Below are 23,649 nucleotides of genomic sequence, written 5' to 3' on the forward strand. Positions count from 1 at the left end.
ATAGCGTTTACTATGGTGTTTTGGAGATGACCACCCGCTTGGTTGGCTACTCGCTCAGGAATTACGTTACGTGGAATTAATTCGGAAATCCACTTTTACGACTGACCATTCGAAACGATAATGGAGTGGTGCTTTCCTTCTAGAGAACAACGATAAGGCTGTTTGTATGAGGATTCGTCTAATATGTATATCACCCTACGTGTGTGTATTTCCATTATACTCTGTTTCATCCCCGTACGGCGATATGTCAGAGTTTTTCATCGACTTTATAGATACAGGCGGTGCGTCATTGTGCGTGATGGGTTACATGAAACCACAAATCTGTGCTTTTCCACCACTAAAATGTGGCGTTCATCCACCGTGGAACCCGGTGCTCCTAAGGGAAACCAGTGGAAAACCCCCTAAGAAAATCGTGTCACACTTAGCATAGAGATACGCGAAGGGAGGGTCATGAACGAGAACTATGGTCCATAGACACCCCTATCTCTCCCGTAAAATATCACCCCATGGAGAAGATCTCATCTTCCAATTGGTGGCAGCAAACATGTCCCAACCAAAGGGAACTTTTTGCAATAAATGTAGACACCATATATTTGCCGTCCGAGAGTCAAGTGCATGACTTTTCTACTCAAGCTCTACATACGCCAAGCAAGCTGTCTACGGGAGCTGAAAATGACTAGGTCAACTAAACTTTGAATCCAGCTTTGGACAGCTATTCAAAGAGCGGAATTATGTGGAGAATGCTCTTGACCTTAGAATACCTGCGCCATATTCTCTTGCCCGCGCCAGCTTGATCCAAGACCCAGACACTAATGATTATGTTGTCTCATTCATTCCGGTACCATCATTCCCAGGGGACCTGACGACGATCGTTGACCAATACTTGCGCAGAAATTTACTGCCAGCTGCCTTCAAGCCAGTTCCAAATGCCCCATGTGCGTCACAAGTTCAGGGAACAGCGACCCGTTTTGTTGGGCTGCGCCTCCAGAAACCTGTGGGTTCGTTTATAAATACATTTCACAGAAGGCAGACTAGATTCATACTGGGCTCCCTATGGATGCTTCCCAGTTTCGAAAGTTGTCTAGATCCTCTTTGGGCGCGGCACGCCCAACAGAGACCCTGTGCTCCGGGTGCCGATCGCTTCCGGACGCGGTAGCCTGTTTTACCTCACCTAGATTACGATCCAAAGATAGCTATCTTTTTTAGATTGCAGCGAGTACCTATTTTGGCTGAGCTGTGCTACATCCTACAATAACCATTCATCGATGTAAGTTCTCTAGCATATGCCTCGATCATGAGTAGTGCACGCGAAGTTAGTATCCAGTAAAATATTCTGAACCGAGATGGAAGAATGAACAAAGGAGATTTTACCTTGGAGACTGTTCCCTCTGGATAAACCATTTGTCAACATTTGACCTCCCTCTTGGCGTCGACATCTAAATTTACTCTAAACAGTTTTCAGAACGAGGAAAATCGGCAAAAAGAGTTATTCTTGTACATACTGAAACTCGTACCGTTCTCCTTAATTATCCTCTGACGCGGACCCACCTGAAAACAAGCATTCTCCACAAAAACCTCTTATTCACGAACGGTTCGTCGGCCGGGCGCTAGGACATATTGGGTCCACTCGGTTAAGTTTCCGGACCCTGCCAAATACCTCACCTTTTGGTCGATTTATACCGTCAATCTTGCCCGGTTTACCTAATGAAAACAGTTTGTGGAGTCAGTTTGTGGGTCGTGGTGACTTGTGGGCTTGGAGGGACGCTGCTCAAGGCGATCCGGCGATCCGGCGATCCGAGTCTGTCTTGGTGCATCTTTTATTTCCATATCTGGATGTAGCTTTTATACACATTAGAGGTAGATATACCCCAATGGGCTGCTTTGTAGCCGCGGTCTACAATAACTGACTCGTACCCCGTGTAAGCCTGGGAATGAACATACACTCAACTATGAGGCACATAACGATGAGCTCATCGAATACAACCATATCATTCACGGTATCCTGAAACAGGGTGTACTAAGACACGGGCAATCGTGAAACCAATCTTGACTTGCATGTTAATATCGCCAGTGGATACCATGTACGAGCAGGGGCTCGCTCATCAGGAGCAGCAAACTCCTCGGCCCAGTCCTCAGGTATCCTTCTCGAGAACTATAAAGAAGGGCCGCTTCCCCAGTCCATCAGTCACTCATCAACCTACTATTCCATCCTTCGCTTCAGTTGACTGGCTCAACCTGACATTCTCTCGCTTCAGCATTTTTATATCCTCAGAGTTGAGCTCTCTTCTATTCAAGTTCTTCTTTTCTATCGTTAATCATGAAGAACACATTCATTCTTTTCCTTGCGAGCACTGCTCTTGCAGTGCCCGTTAGCAAGACCCTTGAGGCTCGCAAGCCTTGCCTCGGGCTTGATGGCATGCTAGTTGGTGAAGGCGAAAGTGGTATCAGCGATGCTCTCAGCGCCATTCCCAGCTTCGACTCCTCCGCCGATGCGTCTGCTGACGCTTCTGCTGACGCTTCTGCCAATGCATCTGGTTCTGTCTACGTTAATCCTGATGCCTCAGGATCTGCTGGCCTTGGTATCTCTGACGGTGTCTCTGGTGATGCCTCTGGTGATGCCTCTGGTGATGACTCGGGTGACGACTCTGGCTCTGGCTCCGGTTGGGGTTCTGGCTCCGGCTCTGGCTCTGGCTGGGGTGATATCACAGGCGGTTCTTCTGGCTCTGACTCCGGCTCTGGCTCTGGCTCTGGCTCCGGCTCTGGCTCTGGCTGGGGTGATATCACTGGCGGTTCTTCTGGCTCTGGCTCTGGCTCTGGCTCTGGCTCCGGCTCCGGCTCCGGCTCTGGCTGGGGTGATATCACTGGCGGTTCTTCTGGCTCTGGCTCTGGCTCTGGCTCTGGCTCTGGCTCCGGCTCCGGCTCTGGCTCTGGCTGGGGTGATATCACAGGCGGTTCTTCTGGCTCTGGCTCTGGCTCTGGCTCTGGCTCTGGCTCCGGCTCCGGCTCTGGCTCTGGCTGGGGTGATATCACTGGCGGTTCTTCTGGCTCTAGCTCTGGCTCTGGCTCTGGCTCTGGCTCTGGCTCTAGCTCTGGCTCTAGCCCTGGTTCCGGTGGTATCACTGGTGGTGCCTCTGGCTCTGACTCTGGATCCGCTGGAGCTGGAAGTTCCGGCTCCGGCATCAGCTCAGGGAGTGGTTCTGCCGGAGGGAGTTCTTCAGGATCGGGCTCTCAAGGCACCGGTTCTTCCGACTCGGGCTCTGCTGGCGTTGGCGTTTCTGGCTCTGGCTCCACTGGTGCTAGCGGTTCCGGATCTGATTCGTCTGGCACAAGCGTCTCTGGCGGCGTAGGCTCTGGCTCTGGCACCGGCACCGCTCCGTTCAGTTTCTCTACTAGCATCAACTTTTCTATTCCTGGCGCTACTGGTACCGCGGGAGGCTCGGCCAGCGGCTCGGTCAGTGGCTCTGCGTCTGCTCAAGAGTCTGCTGCTGCTCAAGCCTCAGCTGCTGCTAACGCCTCAGCTTCGGCCAATGCCAATGCCAATGCCAATGCCAGCGCCAATACCAAGGCATCTGGCTCCAGCTCCGCTGACGCTTCGTCTAACGCTTCCGCCAATGTCTCCATCTAAAGCAAAGACGAGTCTTCGCTGGTTTTACCCCATTGATTTAATTGGACGCTGTCGAGTTGCACGGGATTGTTGGAATTGTGGTGGAGGACTAGCATGTATCTGTTGTTGTTTTTGGGGTGTGAAAAAGGATGGACATTCCAGCGGGATTGTGCACATTTGTACCGGACTTTCTGTCATTACCAGCCTTCTTGAACCGTTCGGTCTGTACATTGTACGAATGTGTAATTAATAATACTTTTGTCTGTTGGAAATGTCACCTTTCATTCATTAATCAGCTTTCTTTTTTAATTTCGCCATGTCTCCAACGTGAACAACTTTATAGTTAAGACTCGAAACTCATCCAGAAAAAGGTAAATTGGTCTTGGTATCTCTAAAGCCTATGTACTCATAAAAACATCATATGTCTCTCCTTTTATCTACTCGTCATCGCCGAAGAACACCTTGATGGGCAGCCAGCCATCACCGCAGACCTTGAAGCGGTCCTTGAGGTTGTCAAGCTGGTTGATCTCCTCATCAGTGAGGCTCCATCCATCAATCTCGAAGTTGCCATCAATGCGAGACTTGCTGACAGACTTGGGGATAACACTCCAGCCCTTCTGGATACCCCAGACCAGCAGAACCTGCTGGGGAGTCTTGCCCTTCTTCTCAGCGATCTTGAGAAGAGTGGGATCCTTGTAAAGAGGAGAGTTGGTAGAGCCGAGGCACGAGTATCCAGTGGAGTGGATACCCTTGGAAGTGTTGTAGGCAACCAGCTTGGGCGAGGGGTTGTTAGGGTGGAGCTCGATCTGGTTCACAGCGGGAACGATCTTGGTGGAGGGGTCGTTGAGGAGCTTCTCGAGGTTCTTGATGCCGAAGTTGGAAACACCGATGTTGCGAACCTTGCCGGTGGCCGGCAGCTTCTGCATCTCCTGCCAGGTCTTGATGAAGTCCCAGTCGGGCAGGTGCTTAGACTTGTCGTTCGGGTCGGTAGAGCTGGGCCAGTGGACAAGGTACAAGTCGACGTAGTCGACCTGCAGGTCCTTCAGGGAGGAGGCAATGCCGTCCTGCACACAGTGGTGCCAGGTGTTGTCCAGCTTGGTGGTGATCCAAATCTGCTCCCGGGGCACGCCGGAGTCCTTGATGCCCTGGCCGACCTCGTGCTCGTTGCCGTAGGCGAGAGCAGTATCGATGTGGCGGTAGCCCTTCAGCAGGGCGTTCTTGACGGCCTCGCGCACTTCATTGGGCTTGGACTGCCAGGTGCCCAGGCCGATGGCGGGGATCTTATCGCCGGTGTTGAGGGTGTAGGTCTTCCTGAGAGCGGAAGTGTGTTAGATATAATCGATTAGGAGCTGATCTGTAAAGCTGACTTACTGAGTGTATTGGTTCGACATTTTGAATTAAATTGAGGAATACGGATTGAATGCTAGGAGAGGGAACAGGATAGGTCATTTATATGTGGCAGGTCAGCATTACAGCAAGAAACTGGGCAGGTCCAAGCAGCGATGATGTCGAGGGGTTGCCCCTCATCCCCGGTGGATCCTTTCTTCTTTGCTCTTCCTCTTGAGTTATCGAATGATGTGGATGTATCGAGTATCGGTGAATTCTCGCGGTAACGTGCACGCGCATCCCTGCCCCATTCTCGGTAGATATCCTTGCGAACTCATTGTTAACCCCGTTGCCACCCAGGGTGGTTGGATTGGACAGTTGTGATTCCGGCTAAATTCGGGCTCTCTTCTCCTGCCGTGGTAATTGGTCCACTTCACACTCACCAATGACGAAAATGAATCTCTAGTCTCCCAGTGAGCAACAATTCACATCCCCCACACCGATTCTCCAATTTCCAGAAACTTCGCCGAGCTCGCCGAGTCGCCCCGTCTTTCGGCCTCGGTTGCAACCCACTTACCCTACACCACCCTCGGTGCCGTCCTGGCGCGCGCTCGGGTAATTTCGCGCTCCACCCCGACCCCGTCTCTTTCTACCCGAGTCCTGGACCCGGTTTGCTCGGCAAGAAACCACGTCTTATTTTCCGGTGTCGTCATGTCTTCTGGATTCGTCTCGGCCGGGACTAACGAGCAGCCCGTTGAGCGCGACGATGAGTGGCTCCGCGCACAGCGGGAGCTGGAGGAGGAGCGGAGGCGGAAGGCGGAGATAGGCAAGCAGACCGACGGGAAGAGTCTGTTCGAGGTGCTGGAGCAGAACAAGAGTGAGCTTATCTTGCGTATCTGTGCGTTGATCGCAGAAATCCGTGGCTGACATGTTAGGGTGACTTTCTTGCGTCTAGTGGCCAAGCAGGAAGCATTTGAGGAGAAAGCGCGCCTGAAGAATCAGTTCCGCGCCCTGGACGAAGATGAGGTCGAGTTTCTCGATTCCGTTCTCGAGTCAACACGTGCTCAAGAGGCGGCCGTGAAGAAGGATACGGCGGACCAGCTCGAGATCTTCCGCAAGCAGCGTGAAGAGGCTGAGAAGGCTATGCTTGGACCGACATCCTCGGAGGTGACACCGGCAGAGGAGGAGGAATGGACAATACCTGCGCGCAAGAGACGGCGCGATAAGGGCAAAGACCTGCTGGTTCCGGGCAAAAAGCGTAGAGCTTCTGCTACGGAAGGTAGCGGGAAGACGGATTCATCTAAAGATGAAGCTCCGCAAAAGCCCAGTCAAGGGAGCGGAGCTGCGCCCAAGAAAGACTCTACGCAGTCTACACAAAGCGCTGCATCCTCGGGGATTACGAGTACAAACCCGGCTGAAAATGCTGCACAGAGCTCGTCTGCCAGCCAGGGAAAGTCGAAAACAGACAAAAAAACAGAAACCAAGCCACCGGCCAAGCCAGCACCTGTCTCGCTTGGACTGGTCGGATACGGGTCTGATTCAGACTCGGAATAAATTAATTGAGACCACGAAGTACAATTGCGCACTAGTTGCGGGGACCCTCACTCTACATCTCACACCTTGCCATCTACTCCACACCAGCTCAACCACGAAACACATGCCCCGCAGACCCCTTCAAGGTCCAATCAAAGACCCCCCTCATAGTGCACTTTACTCTGCTTAACCTCGTGCTCCTCAACCTTCCTCTCCAAGTCATGCGGCAAATAATTATCCTTCTTGGTGCCCGGCACCAACCACGGCGCATGCGAAAACATGTAATTCATCTCCTCGAGCGGCACCTTCTTCGTCTCCGGCAACAAAAGCCAAAAGAAGATAGCATTCGTAAAGTTGCAAATCGTGAACAGGTAGTAATACCTATATCCGATCGTTTCCATCGCAATAGGAGTAACCTGGCCAATCATAGTATTAAACGCGAACGAAGTCATCGTCGTGATCGAGACACCCTTGGACCGGGTCCGCGTGTCGAAGACTTCGGCTGGGATGATCCATGAGAGTGGACCGCAGGTTGCCGAGAAGGAGAAGTTGTATAGCCAAGTCATGATAATGAAGCCCCAGTGGGCGCCGATGCTGTTGGTTGTTGGAGGGAATTTGGCGAGGAGGGCCGTGGCGATTATGAAGGTTACGCAGTTGCCCAAGTTGCCGCTGATCAGGGTCCAGCGGCGACCGAAGCGGTCGATGAAGAGGATGCAGAGGAACTGGGCTATTAGCGCGATGATGGAGTTGATGGCTTGGTAGCGGAGGGTGGCCTCGCCGGAGATGCCGATTTGTTCGTAGATTTTGACGGAGTAGTATCTGTCGTTGTGTCAGATGGGTTGTGGATTGGGGATTGCGAAGAGGAACTTACTGGATTGCCGATACACCGGTCATCTGCACGGATGCTTGGAGAGCACAGCAGAGAAACAAGCGGCGGAACGACGATCGGCTCTTGAACAGCTCGACGTACGACTTGGCCTCATGCTCGTGCTCGTAAGTGATACTCTCCTGGATTTGGGCGTACTCGGCCTGAACCCAGGCGTCATGCTCGTTGCCATGGGCATGGAGTTTGGCCAACGTGCGCAGACCCTCCTCCGTTCGGCCGTGGTCGATCAGCCAACGAGGAGACTGTATATCTGTCAGTATATAATATAGGATCTGCAGAGCTGGAATCTCACCTCGGGGAAGACTACAATCAACAAACCCAAGATGACAGCAGGGATAATCTGGATACCCAGAGGCAACCGCCATTGAGCATCATTGCTCGGGTTGAAACCAATATACGTGCCGTATCCAATCCACGAAGCACAAAGAGCGCCCACGCCAAGCATGAACTGCTGCAACGCAGTGACTCGACCACGGATTTTGGGGTGGCAGATTTCAGCTTGATACAGCGGGATGACCATGGTGAGGAAACCGACGCTGTAACATATTAGTCACTGGGTTCGTTTTGGGTCTCTGGATTGAGAAGACGTACCCCAATCCGGCAAAGAATCGTCCGGTGTAGAGAAAGGCCAGTGTCTTTGCACCGGTTTGGAGCCCTCCTCCCAGACAGAAGAGCAGACAGCCAAGTGAGATGGTCTTACGTCTGCCCAGGTAATCACCAGACGGTCCGGCAAGTCCTGCACCGAAGAAGGCACCGGTTGTGAACATGGAGACGACCAGACCGCTGTCATTCTGTTAACATTACGGATTGACGAGGAACCATTTAACAGACCTTTGTGTATCATTTGCCTCGAACTTGTCAACAAAGGACTGGCACACAATCACCTCCGCAATGACACCCAAATCATCTATTGGCTGTTAGACTTGTGTCTCGGCCAAGGAAGGCTACGGGTATACACACATCCGTAGAGGAATGAACCAACAGAAGCAAAGACGCCGACTAGAAACTAAATAAGGAATTAGTGTAGGTTCTCACTCACTGCTGCATTGCATGTACATACCTGGTACCATGACGGAGAAAGACCCATGGTGGGCAATCTTAGACAAAACACTCAATGAAGGTATCAGACCCGCAATCAACAAGAACGGGGAAGAAGATCTGGGGAATCTCCACAAAAACACCGCGGGGGAGCCATTGTCTACATATACTCGTTCGACACGCGACCCGCATCGCTTAGGGCTTCCGAGGAACTTCCACCACGCCGAACGGACAAACTGATCCGCGGTCTAAATTAACTCGAGCTAGATCGCAATCAGCATAATTTCCAGCACCGATTGACCAGTGTACCCAGGCAGGCTTGTACCCAGCATCGCCGGGAAACACAGTAGCCCCCTGCGGGGCTTGGGGTTAGTTACTCAATCACGGCGCGTGCTGCACCGTGATTGACGGAAGAAATTCGCTGCCCGCACCGCCGCCGAATCGACAGTTTTATTGGCGAAGATGGCATGTATCTGATCTAGTGGCATGTTAAACGCCGGTCCAAGGGCCGGGTCTTGACTCTACCCCGCAGGAGATTTTCCGTTTCCAGAATGCTGCAGGGGTCGGCAGATAAATGGCCTTGAGCGAGGACGTCCTTCGCTATACGTTTAGCGTGACTCCTTTGTATTCAACCCTTGTTTCTTTTGGTTCGAATTCATCTCTATTTCAGCCACCGCATAGACTTAAAAAGAGCTGCTCAGGAATTTGTTGGCAATGACTACTTTTACCAAGCTCGGGGATCAGGAAACTCCTGTCATCTCTGTTCATCCTGCCAGGCGCATCTCTAAGATCAATCCTAACATCTATGCCGGGTTTACTGAGTGAGCAAAATGGTCCCTCGATTTGGTGATTCACCGGTCTAAATAAGTCACTAACTCCCTGATAGGCACATGGGCCGATGCATCTACGGAGGTATCTACGACCCTGGAAACCCTCTCTCGGATGAAAATGGATTCCGGAAGGATGTCCTCGAGGCGCTGAAGGAGCTCAACATCCCGGTCGTCCGATATCCCGGCGGGAATTTCTGCGCGACTTACCATTGGCTCGACGGTGTCGGTCCTAAGGACCAGCGACCCTCTAGGTAAGCTACTCATTTTGCTTAAAAAACTATTTGGTAGTCGACGCTTACAATTATCTAGACCAGAACTAGCCTGGCTCGGAACGGAGACTAATCAATTCGGAACTGACGAGTTCATGAAGTGGTGCAAAGTTCTTGGGACTGAACCGTACCTGTGCTTTAACTTTGGAACTGGAACTCTCGATGAAGGTGTGTTGAACTTGCGCTTTCTAATCGAACTATCATCGCTGACATTTCTCTAGCACTGGCTTGGGTTGAGTACTGCAACGGTACCGGCAATACATACTACGCCAATCTTCGCCGGAAGAACGGCCACGAAGAGCCATACAATGTATGCCCTACCATCCACAATCAACTTGAAAAAACCTATACTAATCCCTACATAGGTTAAATACTGGGCTCTCGGCAACGAAACCTGGGGCCCGTGGCAAGTGGAACAAATGACCAAGGAAGCCTATGCCCACAAAGCAATGCAATGGGCCAAAGCGCTCAAACTCCTTGATCCCTCCCTGATACTCATTCTCTGTGGCCAGGACGGCACCGCCACATGGGACTACTACACCCTGAAGCACTGCCTCCTCCCAGCGTTCTCCGCCCTCTCAACCAGCTCTGTGCCTCTAATCGACATGCACAGCATCCACGTCTACACCTGCTCCTCTTCGCACCTGCCCAACGCTACAGCCCCGCTAGCAGCTGAGCGCGCAATCGAGATTACATCCTCTCTTATTGACCTCGCGCGCATCGAAAATAACGTCCCGCCGTCCCAGCCCCGGCCCACCATCTGCTTCGACGAATGGAACGTCTGGGATCCTATCCGTGCAGAGGGGTCCAAGGGCGCTGAAGAAAGCTATACGCTTTCTGACGCACTAGCCGTCGCCGTCTGGCTGAATGTATTCATTCGCAAGAGCCGCGATCTCGGCATGGCGTGTATCGCCCAGAGCGTTAACGTAATCTCACCGCTGATGACGACCAAAGAGGGGATCACCAAGCAGACGACTTGGTGGCCGCTATATTTGTTCTCGAAATTTATGCGTGGATGGACCGTTAGCGCGCATGTTTCGTGTGCTACGTATGAGGGCGAGACGGCGCCGGTTTGGTTGCGGGGTGTTATGGAGACCCCATGGTTAGACGTTAGTGCTTCTGTTGGTGAGGATGGGTTTGTTAATCTTGCTGTTGTGAATATTCATGATGAGAAGGGGATTGAAGCGGATGTTCAGGGTGTGAAGGGGGAGGTGGCTGTTTTTACTGTTACCGGAGGTGATGTTGCGGCGACGAATATGAAGGGGAGTGAGGAGGTTTCCGTGAAGGAGTCGGCGTGGGATGGTGTCGGGACTTACGTCTTCCCGAAACACTCGCTTACTTTGTTGAAGTGGAAGGATTAGTGAGTAGGTAATTGGGAGCGTTACATATAGAATGCGAGGATTTGTCCGAATATTATCGCTTCTTAGGCCAGGAATAGCTGCCTTTCACCCGTAACTTGTCGAGTAAAGTGAAGGCTTACCACTTCCGAAACAATGGTCCATGTGCCTATAGCGCATAAGAAATCGTCACCCACGTGCTAGTGAGCTGTCCTGGACAGAATTATTTACGGCGAGATGAGCTGCGGAAGAGAGCTGGCGATACTTTTAGTAGCGAGTCAATTTGCTAAAAACGACTTCTTAGGGAATCCCAGTCTAACCACCTAATCAGTGAACGCAAGCAACCATTCGGCTGTGGTTGGGCCAGGACTTCTCGACGCTAGAGGCTTAGCGGGCATGCAGGGTATTCTCATCGAAGCTAGATAGAACTTAATAACAGAGTGTATCGATTAATCTCCGATTCGCACCGTGCCATTTTTGGTTCATTCAATTAATCATGCTAAACTATTTGTGACATTTATTCGTAATTCATCAAAATCGCGTCGGATATGACATCCTCTCACCCAAATCAATCCGAGTCCACCTGCCCTCTGCATTATCATTGGTCTACCTTGGGTCGAGTCCGTCCTAGGCCTTCTGTGTGATGACATTGGAGAGTTCCTGGGCTGGCGACTCAACATCACCGGCGTCATTTTCAGTTTTCTCGCCATCTTCATCGGCTTCATCGGCTTCATCGGCTTCAGCAGACTTAGGCATGCGAGAGCGCGAGTAAGACTCGGTGCCAACTATTAAAGCAGTCAGAAATCAATACCAAAAGCATCGAACCCACGGGAGAACTCACATAGCAGTAGATATGCATACTTGCTCAACACCGGAAACCAGATGGTGAGAGCAACGATTTGCCCAAAACCCCAGTCGTTAAAGTCGATCAGGCCAATTCTGGCGAACAAGCCAAAACACACCCCCTCGAAAATGAAAGCAACGATAAAAAGCGATTCAACCAGGAACGTGAGTAGACTTGGCAGCCTCCTGAGCCACCGGGCCCAGTTGAAGCGAGCAGTCGTCGAATCTTGTGACAAGAAACTGCCCAGACCCAGATGAACCAAAGCTCTTTCACAAATCTCGTTAACATCCACCATCTCGCCAATGTGACGGTGAAGCCACGTAATTATAATCAACCCAAACATAATCATGCAATATGGGTTGAGTACATGCCAGAAAAACGCGAGCGGAACCCTCTCATCTGTTAACTCGAGATCGTCCAGACAGTAAATCAATGGCGGTGCATAGCCACCACAGCTTTTTGGCCACCGGTTATAATCAATGGGAACAAGTTGACCAAGAGAGGGCGTCTCGTACGTCCAGTACAGCGAAAATTCAGACAGAATGACCGAGGCAAGGGACAAGAGAAAAATCCAAGGTTCCAACTCGTGCATCTTCTGGAGACACCACATACCCATGACAACCGGCAATACACCGGCGCTGGAAACTATGCCCGCGACACCGTTGTTTGCCCAGAGGGAGCGGATGGTGGTTGATGCGAAAACGGTATTTGAGTCCTTGGCCAGCAGAATTGCCGCTTGTGAGGCGATCATGAAGAAGCATTGGGCTTCTTGGAATTCAACAAGGATTACTCTTAGGATGCGGTCATTTTGGGCGATATAATGGCGAATTATCGGGATGATGGTGCCATTGGTTTGCTTTGTGGAGGAAGTGCCGCGACGCCGTTTTCTTCGGTTGAAGAAGGCCTTTATTGATGAGAAGAGACGGAATGAGCGGAGGAGGGTCCAGAAATAAAATACCATTCCCAATTGCATCAAGTAAGAGACAAAGACCTGTCGGTGTATGTTTAGCACTCGAGGGCGGATGTTTGCGCGGAGGATTGGAATGACCTACGCCAGGCCCACCGATATCCGAATTGACCCCTTCACTGACGCCGACGCAGGTAGCATTGTTCCAGAAAGACTGGTTGCCCTGTGTGTACACAGCAAATGGCCCGATGTCCCCTCCATTCCAATTCCCACAGCCGCCGAGATCAGGATATGGGTTCTCGCAGTAATCGGTCAAGCATGTTTCAACAACGTGCGTAAAGTTGGCTCCTGTTGTGTCCTCGTAGGTCGCGTAGCAATGGGCGAGATTATCGAAGGACAGGAAGACATACTTCGGATCGGAACACAGCGAAAGAGTGTCGTTGCCGGCCATCGTGAATACACCCCTTGACGAAAGGAAATACTAGAGGGGAAAAACAAGCTTTAAAATCTCGTAGGGCTAGAGGCCTCAGTTTTCTTCGCACTGTCAATTTCTCCCATTTGTCCACGGGGCTGGAACGCGGCTGGTGAGCTTAGACGCTTGGTGCCGTGTTTCATGCGCTGACTTCGGGGCGGCCGCACGGTTTGTTCACTTTGAGTGGATAGGAGCCCGCTAGCCACCAAATGACCTCCGTCAAGTTCTCCAAACTGCCCAGTCAGGGTCCAAACAGTGGGGCAGCTGAATCAAGCCCTATGCAGTCAGCACACTGTATTGGGTATAGAGTGGGGAAGGTGAACACTATTTCTCGTATTGGTGCTCTCCGCGGGATGGGAAATCAACACGTTTTCCAACGAACAGTTCATCCGTGATATTACAATACTTTCAACAGTAGATGTTAACGGCAGCTATGTGAAGCGTCAAGTTATCAAATTGAAACTAAAATTTATGAAGGAGACTAGACTCACGAAAACCGAGGATCCGATGATAGCGTAAATAAGGCTGAAGCTGATCAATAACATCGAAAACAACGTTTCCACTATCTATAAGAAGGTCCTTTCCAGTCGACTTGGACTTCATGTTGAATATATAGCCTCTTGCTTGTCCCATTCTAGGGCTCAGAAATAAGAACCATCCTTAATGATTTACAACAGGTTATTTCCAGCAGAGTATACGTCTGCGGCTCATAATAGCATGAACATCAATTCCAGCAAATTAATTCTCCAATAAAATGGACAACCGGCTATCCAGTATGTGACTAGTTGATTTTAGTTGACTAAGGATTTTTCCACCTTGAAGGTCAACTTTTGAGACAAAGGCAGTGTCAAAGCGGTGGAAGCAGGGATACTTGGTCCAAGCGCCATGACAGGGGGCTTCATTTATGAGTTCAAGATAGCTATGGGTATTGAATTTGATAGGTTTACTTTAGTCTATTATCTAGTCATTTACTAGATCCAAATTTGGACCTTGATTTGGTGTGATGATGATATTTTATTCAATGAAAGGTCTAGGTTGAGAAATGTTGTATAAGATGGGGATGGGACAAGTAGTTCGCTTTCATTCTTTGTCTTTTCTTTTGTCGTTAGTTTTTTGTACATCCAAGAACACATACGTCAAGCACTTATGATATAGATGAGTACTTGATTTAAATTGGTGATGCACTGAGATGCCAAGTACTAAAAGGCTATGTAAGAGTCAACGGTCAATGAGTTCAACGCAATATCACATAGCAATTCTTGACTGTACTGATCTCCTCCGATCCAAGCGGCCACTTGAAACCACCAACTTTTCGATCCAAACCTCATTGCAGTGGTGAATTCCCAGTACTCAGGCAACCAGCCAGCTGATTCCCAGTCAAGAAAACCTGACAAATGACCGTCATCTCCGACAAGGATATTGTGAGCCTTGAAGTCACCGTGGGTGAAACAAATTCGGTGTGGGAGTTTGCGTATTTCGTTCGCCTGGGCCAGAGCCTGAATGTATTCTGAGGTTGTATCAAAGCCGTGCCCTGAAGCTGGACTTAGTAGAAAATCGTGGAATTCACCGTCGTTGGCAAAGGGGCCCATAACATGGTTTGGTACGCGAGCGCTTCGCATCAAACTGCCAATAGCAGAGCATATGCATCCCGAATAAGGTGATTCCCACTCTCGCATAGACATAACGCATTCCTTCAGCTCAAATAGCCATGGTTCTTCCAATTCAACATGTAGAGGGTCAGTCGAGTTCACGAGCGGAATACCAGGCAGTCTTGTCATCAATATCGAGAAAAAGCGATTGTAAGGTTCACCAGAATGCTCTCCGCAAGAGAGTACTTTAGGAACAGGCATCCCAGCAGCTCGTGCTATTCGCATTGCAGCAACCTCCTCTATGCTTGTTCGATCGGACCACTTCAATATAAGTCCGAAAGGAAGCTGTATGATCTGGGCATCAAAGCTTATGCCATACCATTTACAATACCATTCAGATATGCAATACAGAGCTTTGTGCACTAGACCCCATACTCTTCGTCGAAGCTTTCCAGGACAAGGCGGGATGCAAGGAGTGATCTTGGAAATTGAAGGCTTCATTGGCTGAGGCCAAGTGAAATCAGGTCGAAGAATTGATAGTATCGACTTCATTTGGTCACGTCCGTCGGTTGCAAGGGAGGTAACAGGTTCTGGTTTGGGAAGAGTTGTTTACAAGAAGCGCCATGGACGGTCTGAGAGGTGGTTATGTAATGGCGCTAACCCTAAAACGGCAAAACTAACTCGGACAGGCAATTCACAGGCCTGCCGTTTACATTATAGATTGGGGATTATAGATAAGGGATTATAGATTAGGGATTGTATAGAGATCAAATGATAAATGACTCAACCGCTACTGACTTTGGTTAATTACATCGTCGATACATTAAGCAATATATGACATGAATTATGAACCGAGGTCCATATAGCAACGTAGATCTAGTCTGAACGGTGATCTCAGTTCTAATCTAGCCGTAAGTCACATCCCGGACGGTGCCATCATGGTCAAGGTGGACGTTGAGTCTATTTCATGAACCATTAGCAAATGCACTCCAAAACACTTGTTTAAACATATGCATATTGCCTCTTACCTATCAGGGTTGTGGTCCATGGTCTTCATGTCATCTGGCTTCAGCACGCGGTGAGATTCAGGCAAATCCTTCTTTGCAAATGACTATAGCACAGTATGTTAGCCATAAACTCACAGGCGGCGTTTCCTTTGCTCTACGGGTGACATACCAGCTCATCACTCCCCGAGTCGCTGATCTTCTTTCCCATCAACTTGTTGACCCACTCAGACTTGTCCCCCATCGAGGAGTTGACACCGGGCACGACCATAGGCATGATGAATAAAAGATACGTTTATCGCTTTCTGGATCTGGTAGAGGTTGAAAGTGAAGATGTGTTGAGGGGTTGCTACGTCAAGGTGTGCAGGCATCTATATATGCGACGCTAAACGATGACGTAGGTGCGGTCAGCTTGATTAGTCATTTTCTAGATCGGGGGATTTTGGGCTGTCCAGCCAGTCAAGGTCCCCGATTTATATTACTGTGCTGTTCGAAGATCATGGAGTGATGTACTTGCTTTTTGTGGTTGGTGGTGACGTTTGGAGTGGTGTGTTAGCTTGCCAGGTTTGGAATATCGGCGTTTATGAGGTTATCTACGTGCACCACTTCATGCTTTGATGTTGTTCAATCTTTCCGAATTATCTCCCGGCCTCACAGGCGTATCTTCTGGGCTTGCAGTTTGAACACCTACAAGGTGTTTCGAGTCGTCTTGATGCGGAAGGAAGTCACGCTGATACCCAACACTCGCCATGGAAACCTATATGGCGACTGCCATGTTTATGGCAGTGCTATCTTCGCTTGTTTTTGCTCCTCGAGTCCATCATTATTCTATTTTGTTTGATTTCCACAGACTTGTGAGACTTTATCAAGAGAGCCGTTCTATTTCCTGCATCTTCACCGATGGGGTCTTCTACGAAGGGCATCTTGGAACAACCAGTATCGTCTGAAATGATCACAACTGAGCTCCATGCACGCAGGCAGCGTATCATGGACAGTGTCTTGTCTCAACCCCCACAGTCTAACATCGAGCTTCATCACCCGCCTCCATCTGATATCCAACCGCATGATGCAGGGCATCTCGCGACCCTACGCATGTTGGTAGTCAATGGCCCACGAGCAGAGACGGTCCCGGATAGAAATCCTGAGACAAGAGACGCAGCCATCTCAATCAAACCCCAGAACGAAACAAATGAAGTCGAGCACCGCTTCTGGAACGAAACAACCTCTGAATACGCCGACTCACCAGCCCTACTCGCAAACACCGGCAACCTTGCGAAACCCTCAAATACCTCCCTGAACTCCGGACACCCATCCATCGCCGCAGCCACCATAATCGGCGTAATTATCTTTGGAGCTATCTGCTTCCTCCTTTTCTGGTACATCCGCCGTGAGCGACGACGCCGTCACCTCCGCCAGATCCAATCCCCAAGCCAAGATCTGTTCAACCCATCCTCCCTCAGCCTGGGACCAGAAACGAGCAAGACCCTCGACGATTTCCTAATGCGAGACGTACCCCCAGAAAGAGCCTCCCTCATGTTCAGCCGCACCCGCTCACCCTCCGTCACATACGTCGTCGACGAGGCAAACCCCCGCAGCAATCGTAACAGCTACGATGAATCGAGCAGCCTGACAAAACTGGACACGCTGGACACGCTGACAAGACTCTCGGTCGATGGAACCCGACTCAGTTTCATGCTTTCAGAACTCCCATTTTCATTGCAAGGTCCATCGCCTCAGTACCCCGCGACCCAACATACCTCAATCACTTCCAAACGCGCATCATTGGCCTCAACAGTCCCACCCTCTCCACGATCCTCCCAGCTCTGGACCACCACGACAGCCGCAACAACTGCATCTGGGACTACTGAGAAAAGCTCACTTCTAGCTCAAGAGACCGCCAGCTCGCGAACCTCGCAGTCCATTCACACCTCAAACGGCCTGCCCAGCCCGGCCAGTGCATCGATGCAGCCTCATTCCTCGAACGGCTCACGTGGGTCGAGCCAGTACTCTGGTGGTAGTGTTGTTCGAAGTTCTCCGCGTGAGATCATAGATCCCCGGGGCCCACAGCATGTAATATCAAGGAGCTCGCAGAGCGTTTCGCCTATTGCGGAGTCGACTATTTCTGGGAATTTGCCGTCTGGTCCGGCCACTCCGTCGCCTTTGTTTCGGTTTTCGGAGGCTTGAGGTTGCTTTGAACGTGTTCGGTGACGATCCTGTTCTGGTGCTTGGTGTTTTGGAATTGGCGACTATCCTCGAGGACGGGACTTTGGGTTTATGATTGTATTGTTTAGAGTGGATTCCACCTGTTATAGTGTAGGCACTGGGTCACTACGTTATACTGCAGACCAGTTTGGATTCAAGTTCAAGTTCCGTAATATCTTCATAAACTCGCTAAGCTAACTGGAAAGGTAGACCGAAATATGAAATGCACCCTCGCCGTCCCAAGGACGGGGGATACGCAAACTGCAGCAACGGAAAATTGTACCACCCGAACACATGTCCATCATGAAAATTTACAATCAAGCACAAAGGGAAAATGTTCTCTTGTAATCTATCTGAACCTGCCAAAAAGATAAGCCACCATTTATGATCACGGCTTCGCCTCTCGCACACTGCGCAGGCATCGCTCCAGGCGTTTGCCGCGCTCTTTCTCCCTTACGAGGGTATCCTTCACGAAGGCACGAATGGCATCCCGTCCGACCTTTTCGCGCCAGGTAGTCCACCCAGCCAATTCGCCGACAACGACGTCTTTGTTCCAGGTGACTTCCCTAGCGAGACGGGAGGCTTGGGCTTCGCCGTCCTGAATTTTGTGCTGGAAGTCGCGGACAGATTTCTGGCGCGATTCTTCGAAGCCAGGGAGGTTAAGGTTGAACTTGCGGGGCAAGGATGAGGAAAGGAGGGAGGAGCGGTTCCGGGCGATTGCGCGGTTTGTTGATTGGAGGTCGGAGATGAGGTACCCTGGGCGCGAGAGGGATGTGAGGATAGCGGCGGTAGTATTGTCGATTGAAGTTAGCGCGGCGATGTATTGGAGCAGTGGGGATGAGTCGGAGCTGGAGGTTGAGAGGTAGGTACCGTAACGAGTGAAGGCGTCTATGTAGATGGGTGGGAGGGCGTTGGTTGGTTCTTGGAATGTGGAGAGCACGGCTGAGCAGAGGGAGACTGCGTCTGCTAGGTCGGAGGCGCTGTTTTGCAGTGCGTGTCCGCGGCGGATTACGCTGCGCGTGTTCGCGTGTACACCGCGCACCATTTCCTGGGCATGTGAGACGAATTGCTCGGTATCGCGCATGCCCTCGATGCTCACGGGTGAGATTTCATCGGCAATTGTTTCTGTCAGAGCTGCTGCTTTGCTGCGGGACCGGTCGGCCATCATTTCGGGTTGCAGCTCTGGTACGAGGAAGAACTCCCAGAGCATCTCGTGGGTGGAGAAGGTTGGATGAGCCAGTAGAGTCTTGAGGAAGCGGTCGAGCTTCTCTTGGAGGTCGTGGAGAACGGACCGTGAAGGCTTGGAGTGTACTTGGAAAGGGTTCCGAAAGTCAGAAAGAGACGGTACATAGGACGCCGGATGTTCCACTGCAAGCCACTTGGCCAAGTTCTCAAAGTCAGTGAAGCTGCGTCGGCACGTCGTGACAGTGTAGGTTGTTGAACCCGGTCGTGAAGACGCTATTGATTCCGATGGCGGATATGGTGCACCAGACTTGAGGATAAAGCGAACCGTTGCATCCTCGACGAAATATGATCTGACTACTGTAGTGACACGGCCGGACGGGTCAGCACAGGAAGATGGTGGATGTGACAGTAGAATCAAATCATCAATTCGGTTTCGAACTTCATCATCCTTAGCGAGTTCCACAGCCGTCAACCCACGAGCCTCCTTGACGTGAACGTCAACCCGAGGATCCATGAACAAAATCCGGACTTGATCCACTCGTCCATATTTGCTGGCCATCATTAAGGGAGTAAACCTCTTGTCGTTTGTCGCGTTTGGATCACAGTCACTCTCTTGCAAGATCCGTGTCGTGATTTCGGGGTCACCAACGATATGCAATAACGTATTGCCCTTAGCATCGACATGATCATCAAGTTGGAGGGCTTGCCCATTGCCCTGGGCTCTCTGTGCTGCTGTCAAGGCTGTTTTAACCATGGCCTTGTATTCTGGATGATCATATGAGCGACACAGAGCAAACAACGGTGTTTGTCCATGTTTGTCACGCTGTCGCCACGGAAGAAGACCACCGAGTCGAGCCAACAGATCAGGCGTACTGAAGAGGTAGTGGGCAACGGTCCGACCATGCACATCTGATTTGGTCATATACATAGCGACCACACTCTCGTCTGTTTTGCTGAAGAGAAAGTCCAGAAGTATCTCGACAACCTCTGTATGTCCGAGCTGCACAGCCGCATTAAGCAGCGTTGTGCCATCTGCGTTGGTATCTTCAATAATATGCTCCAGGGGATAGTATTCTTCCAGACTCAGCAAATACTTCAACGCCTCGGTCTGGCGGCTTTCTACTGCCATCATGGGAATAGAATCTCCTGCCGGGTCCTGTGTTTTGGTTAGGGTCTCTATCGAACTGTCACCCTCGATATTGCTCGTCATGGACCCAATTGTATTCGTCCTGGAAAGGAACGAGACAGCCGATGACCCTGATAAGCTGCGAACGTCCATCGAGACCTTCTTGACCGGACGATTTCCGTCTTTGAGAGGCGCATGCCCGTCCCAGGTCTGGAAAGGAAAAACATGGGATAACGGCGGTGGTTGAGAAAGTGCATCCTCCGTCAATGGGTCACCATTGGTGATCACCGAGCTGCTGTACATAGAGGATGTCTCAAAAGGAGATTCGTCCGGCTCTTCAGTTTGAAAGAAAACGGATTTGCGCTCTGGCTCATGGGGAATGGCCTCGTCTATGGATTCATGATCTCCGTCAGGTTCCAGGATACTCTTCATGTCTGAAATCCTGCCAGCTTTGGTCGCTTGCCACAGGCGACGGTTTCGAGCACTTGCACGACGAAGACCAGCCGAGTCGGTCACAAGGTACATCAAAACCGCCTCCAATGTACTCAACGCATAGCCCATTTCACCGCTCTCCACATCATCTATGTAGATGAAATGTTGCATGTACAGCAAGCGGGCTTGAAGATGTCGAATTTGTGATCGTATGACGACGACCAACAGCAATGATACCAGAACATCGGCATTGATGGTGACAGAAGATCTTCCTTTCTCGGATGATAACCCATCCAGTCTGTCATAGCTGCCTGGGAAAGATATCACTTTTACTGTTTGTAAAAGGGTATTCAGCATCTCATGGGGGCTTCTTGCGTCGCCCATTTTTCGAAATTGGTCCACTCCTCGTCCGAGGCGGCGGATAAGCTCTCTCTTGCCTTCGCGCCCGCCCTCAACTGAGATTCCGACTTGCGTCACATCAATATTTTCCATGTGTCGGATTCTAGAGTCCAGCTCTGAATCCTCTGCCTGCCGGAAAGCACAGAGACGGGGAAAGAGAAGGGGCTCATGAACTTGCTCGGCGACATAACGTTCGATAAGCCGTTCAACCAAAGGGCCCGTGAGATCGGTGGTGGCGCCTAGCAAAGACAACTGCTGCTTATCAACCAGCCGGAAAAGATCAATGGCCGCTGTCACTGCGGTTTCCAAACTTCGGCGCATCAAATCTTCATCATCTTCAAAGTACTCCTCAGAGTTGAACGGCAGTCGGCCTCTATTGCGAGAAGACCAGCTGCGTATTGATGAACTGTCATCTGCTAGGGTCTGCGCGCGAGATAATTTGATCTCACTTTCGCTGCCAGACGCAGAGGGTGATCGGGAAGGTGGAGGAGGGAGCGGCTTTCCAAGTTCTTTGCCAAATTCTCGAAACAGCCGCTCAAGCCCGGGCTGCATCTGCCGTGCAATCATTGGGAAATTGGCTAGTAGCTCCCCAAAGGATTTGATCTCTTGTTTCGGCGGAGGAACCGATTCCCCGCTTGCGCCCTTCTTATTGGATGTAGGATGATCGGCCCTTTTTCCGTTTGGCGCGAGTAACATCGGTGTCGTGCCTGGCACTGCAGCTGGAATTATTCTGGCGGGGTCGTAAGAACCGACCAATGGCCGCGAAATGTAGTATATGAGCCATGGACGAGACTCGCTTGACGAGGACGAGGTGTAGTAAAGCGCATCGGACAGGAGCTGGGCCTGAGTAAGGGATTTGAAGCCTGGAACATTCGAGTCAATATAGACGATCACCCCAATGGTTCTTGGTTAACCCCACCTTTGTTACTGTAAACCGAGTTCTCTTTGATGATCACGGTCCTCCCATTGAAAGTCGTCACCTGCTTCGCCTTCCCACGATTATCACGCACGTTGGAGTCCTCCTTTCCATTTATCGATCCCGGGTTGATTGGGATCCGCAGTACATGGCTCCCTAGAAACTCCTCGGACGCGACGAGATCCGAATAGAACAGGTTGGATTCCCGGTCGCGCGAGCCGACTAGGCATTCCGTCGTGGGAACAAGTAGGACCTGGAAAGCAAGGAAGGGAAACCGATTAGCTGCTCCAGTCGATCCAAGGGGATACAGGCGCTAAACTCACATGGTTCTCCACGGGTATACACTGCCCGGGAACAGTGCTTCGGAAGAAGGCACGGAGGAAAGGGTTTAGAGGGTGCATCCAAACGGTTTTGGACGGCCCAGCAGAGAAGCTCCAGCAATCATCAAGTCGTCAAATCTGCAAGAACGCGGGGATTTTGTGCGTTGACTTTTTCGCGGGGAAGAGCTCCGGCGCATTCAGCTGCAGGCAGCAGGTTCCGGGGAAGCGTATCGGGGCGTAATCGGGGGATGTCCACAAGACGTGGGAGAGAGATTGAAAGTCAATCGAAGGAAACAAGGTAAAAAGATCGTAGAACAGCAGAGAAGACCGGCGCAATACGAAAGCTGAGCAGGGAGATCGAGAACGTGATCGCTGCGGGAGCTGAGGGGCGCTAGCCGTGTTGGGTAACCCGCCTTCGTCAACTATCAGATGGGCGGAAAAAAGTAATGGGATTATTTGAACATATTGGATATTTTGGAATAATTTGCTATTGTACAGATAACAAGTGATGACAGACATGTGACAAATGCCTGTATGGAAACCCCAGGGAGTCATCAACATCGGATGGCCCGGTGATAGCGCTCTGCAGAACAAGCGCCAACGTAAACCCGACCCTTTATACAGGACCAGTATAAAATACAAAATGGCCAATCAACCCAGTCTGCGCACCTTCCGGCTACGAGTACCACCGAACTTGACGCGAGTCGAGTCGGTCACTCGGCTGACAAGCCCCCGAATGTTACGTCCCTCGTTACCGAGAAGGACCTTGGTGAATGCCTCTCGGCCCTTTCCAAATCCACGGAAGATAACTTCCAACCGCTTGATCTCCATCAAATATCCCCTTTCTTGGATCTGCGACATGACGTGGGAAGACAATTGGTAGGCAGGGTCAAAGCCAGCCCGACCACCTTTGCGGAAGCCGATCTGACCCGTGCCCAGGGACATGAGCGGGTTTCCGTTCGGCCGTGTCAAGGTGAGGATCGTGTTATGCTTGTGGCAGTAGACGTGGAGGTGGTGAGGAGGAGCGCGGTCGGCGTAAGGGTTTCGCATCATGTCGGCTTCCAAGCTCTCGGCCAATCTGGCGTAGTCGGATCGAACGCGCGACGAGGAAGAGGAGGGCTGGTCTCCCTGCATCATCTTGGTAATGGCAGACAGTGGTGATGAGTCTTCTGAGCTCGCAGGTTTCCGGTCCAGAATCTGGTTCTCAATTTGTTCGGCCTGGTCCTTGGGGTTTGCGGGGGCTTTGGGGGACGAGGAGAATGGACGCATCGTGCGCGCAATAGCAGGCCGGGGCAGGCATTGCCGGCACACCGACGGGAGGCTCTTTGCGAGCACATTCATGGAGAAAGAATTCATCGCGGCGACGGAGTGCCGATGCGTCTATGGGGAACACGCAGGTGTCAAAAGGCGAAGAATGAGCCGGACGGAAG

General features: G+C 51.0%; 10 protein-coding genes across 10 annotated transcripts; 3 read left to right on the forward strand and 7 right to left on the reverse strand.

Moving 5' to 3' along the window:
- Positions 1 to 2,541: 2,541 nt before the first annotated feature.
- N7498_004191 (uncharacterized protein) lies at positions 2,542 to 3,180 on the reverse strand (the record flags this gene model as incomplete). Its single annotated transcript, XM_058451253.1, has 1 exon — positions 2,542 to 3,180. The coding sequence occupies one exon, from the start codon at positions 3,178 to 3,180 to the stop codon at positions 2,542 to 2,544; it is 639 nt and encodes a 212-aa protein (XP_058310715.1).
- Positions 3,181 to 4,041: 861 nt separating this feature from the next.
- On the reverse strand, positions 4,042 to 4,995 carry gcy1 (putative glycerol dehydrogenase Gcy1; the record flags this gene model as incomplete). Its single annotated transcript, XM_058451254.1, has 2 exons — positions 4,042 to 4,915; positions 4,976 to 4,995. 2 exons carry the CDS (start codon positions 4,993 to 4,995, stop codon positions 4,042 to 4,044), a joined length of 894 nt encoding a protein of 297 aa, XP_058310716.1.
- A 638-nt stretch (positions 4,996 to 5,633) lies between these two features.
- Positions 5,634 to 6,484, forward strand: N7498_004193 (PSME3-interacting protein; the record flags this gene model as incomplete). Its single annotated transcript, XM_058451255.1, has 2 exons — positions 5,634 to 5,807; positions 5,886 to 6,484. The coding sequence occupies exons 1-2, from the start codon at positions 5,642 to 5,644 to the stop codon at positions 6,482 to 6,484; spliced, it is 765 nt and encodes a 254-aa protein (XP_058310717.1). The 5' UTR covers positions 5,634 to 5,641.
- A 131-nt stretch (positions 6,485 to 6,615) lies between these two features.
- Positions 6,616 to 8,436, reverse strand: N7498_004194 (sugar porter family MFS transporter; the record flags this gene model as incomplete). The annotated part of the gene is made up of 7 exons (XM_058451256.1): positions 6,616 to 7,282; positions 7,335 to 7,591; positions 7,642 to 7,885; positions 7,941 to 8,132; positions 8,181 to 8,256; positions 8,310 to 8,355; positions 8,410 to 8,436. 7 exons carry the CDS (start codon positions 8,434 to 8,436, stop codon positions 6,616 to 6,618), a joined length of 1,509 nt encoding a protein of 502 aa, XP_058310718.1.
- Positions 8,437 to 9,101: 665 nt separating this feature from the next.
- Positions 9,102 to 10,847, forward strand: N7498_004195 (alpha-N-arabinofuranosidase; the record flags this gene model as incomplete). Its single annotated transcript, XM_058451257.1, has 5 exons — positions 9,102 to 9,208; positions 9,274 to 9,468; positions 9,527 to 9,654; positions 9,708 to 9,796; positions 9,852 to 10,847. 5 exons carry the CDS (start codon positions 9,102 to 9,104, stop codon positions 10,845 to 10,847), a joined length of 1,515 nt encoding a protein of 504 aa, XP_058310719.1.
- Positions 10,848 to 11,450: 603 nt separating this feature from the next.
- On the reverse strand, positions 11,451 to 13,025 carry N7498_004196 (uncharacterized protein; the record flags this gene model as incomplete). Its single annotated transcript, XM_058451258.1, has 3 exons — positions 11,451 to 11,608; positions 11,665 to 12,658; positions 12,720 to 13,025. The coding sequence occupies 3 exons, from the start codon at positions 13,023 to 13,025 to the stop codon at positions 11,451 to 11,453; spliced, it is 1,458 nt and encodes a 485-aa protein (XP_058310720.1).
- Positions 13,026 to 15,540: 2,515 nt separating this feature from the next.
- Positions 15,541 to 15,927, reverse strand: N7498_004197 (uncharacterized protein; the record flags this gene model as incomplete). The annotated part of the gene is made up of 3 exons (XM_058451259.1): positions 15,812 to 15,927; positions 15,664 to 15,746; positions 15,541 to 15,595 (listed from the first exon to the last, which is right to left on the reverse strand). Exons 1-3 carry the CDS (start codon positions 15,914 to 15,916, stop codon positions 15,541 to 15,543), a joined length of 243 nt encoding a protein of 80 aa, XP_058310721.1. The 5' UTR covers positions 15,917 to 15,927.
- Positions 15,928 to 16,587: 660 nt separating this feature from the next.
- On the forward strand, positions 16,588 to 17,823 carry N7498_004198 (uncharacterized protein; the record flags this gene model as incomplete). Its single annotated transcript, XM_058451260.1, has 1 exon — positions 16,588 to 17,823. One exon carries the CDS (start codon positions 16,588 to 16,590, stop codon positions 17,821 to 17,823), a length of 1,236 nt encoding a protein of 411 aa, XP_058310722.1.
- Positions 17,824 to 18,229: 406 nt separating this feature from the next.
- Positions 18,230 to 22,300, reverse strand: N7498_004199 (putative VPS9 domain protein; the record flags this gene model as incomplete). The annotated part of the gene is made up of 3 exons (XM_058451261.1): positions 18,230 to 21,846; positions 21,903 to 22,152; positions 22,223 to 22,300. The coding sequence occupies 3 exons, from the start codon at positions 22,298 to 22,300 to the stop codon at positions 18,230 to 18,232; spliced, it is 3,945 nt and encodes a 1,314-aa protein (XP_058310723.1).
- Positions 22,301 to 22,870: 570 nt separating this feature from the next.
- Positions 22,871 to 23,488, reverse strand: N7498_004200 (mitochondrial 37S ribosomal protein uS11m; the record flags this gene model as incomplete). Its single annotated transcript, XM_058451262.1, has 1 exon — positions 22,871 to 23,488. One exon carries the CDS (start codon positions 23,486 to 23,488, stop codon positions 22,871 to 22,873), a length of 618 nt encoding a protein of 205 aa, XP_058310724.1.
- Positions 23,489 to 23,649: the final 161 nt, after the last annotated feature.

Source organism: Penicillium cinerascens, assembly GCF_028974065.1.
Source record: "Penicillium cinerascens strain IBT 15544 chromosome Unknown contig_24_segment0_segment0, whole genome shotgun sequence".
Lineage (NCBI taxonomy): Eukaryota > Fungi > Ascomycota > Eurotiomycetes > Eurotiales > Aspergillaceae > Penicillium > Penicillium cinerascens.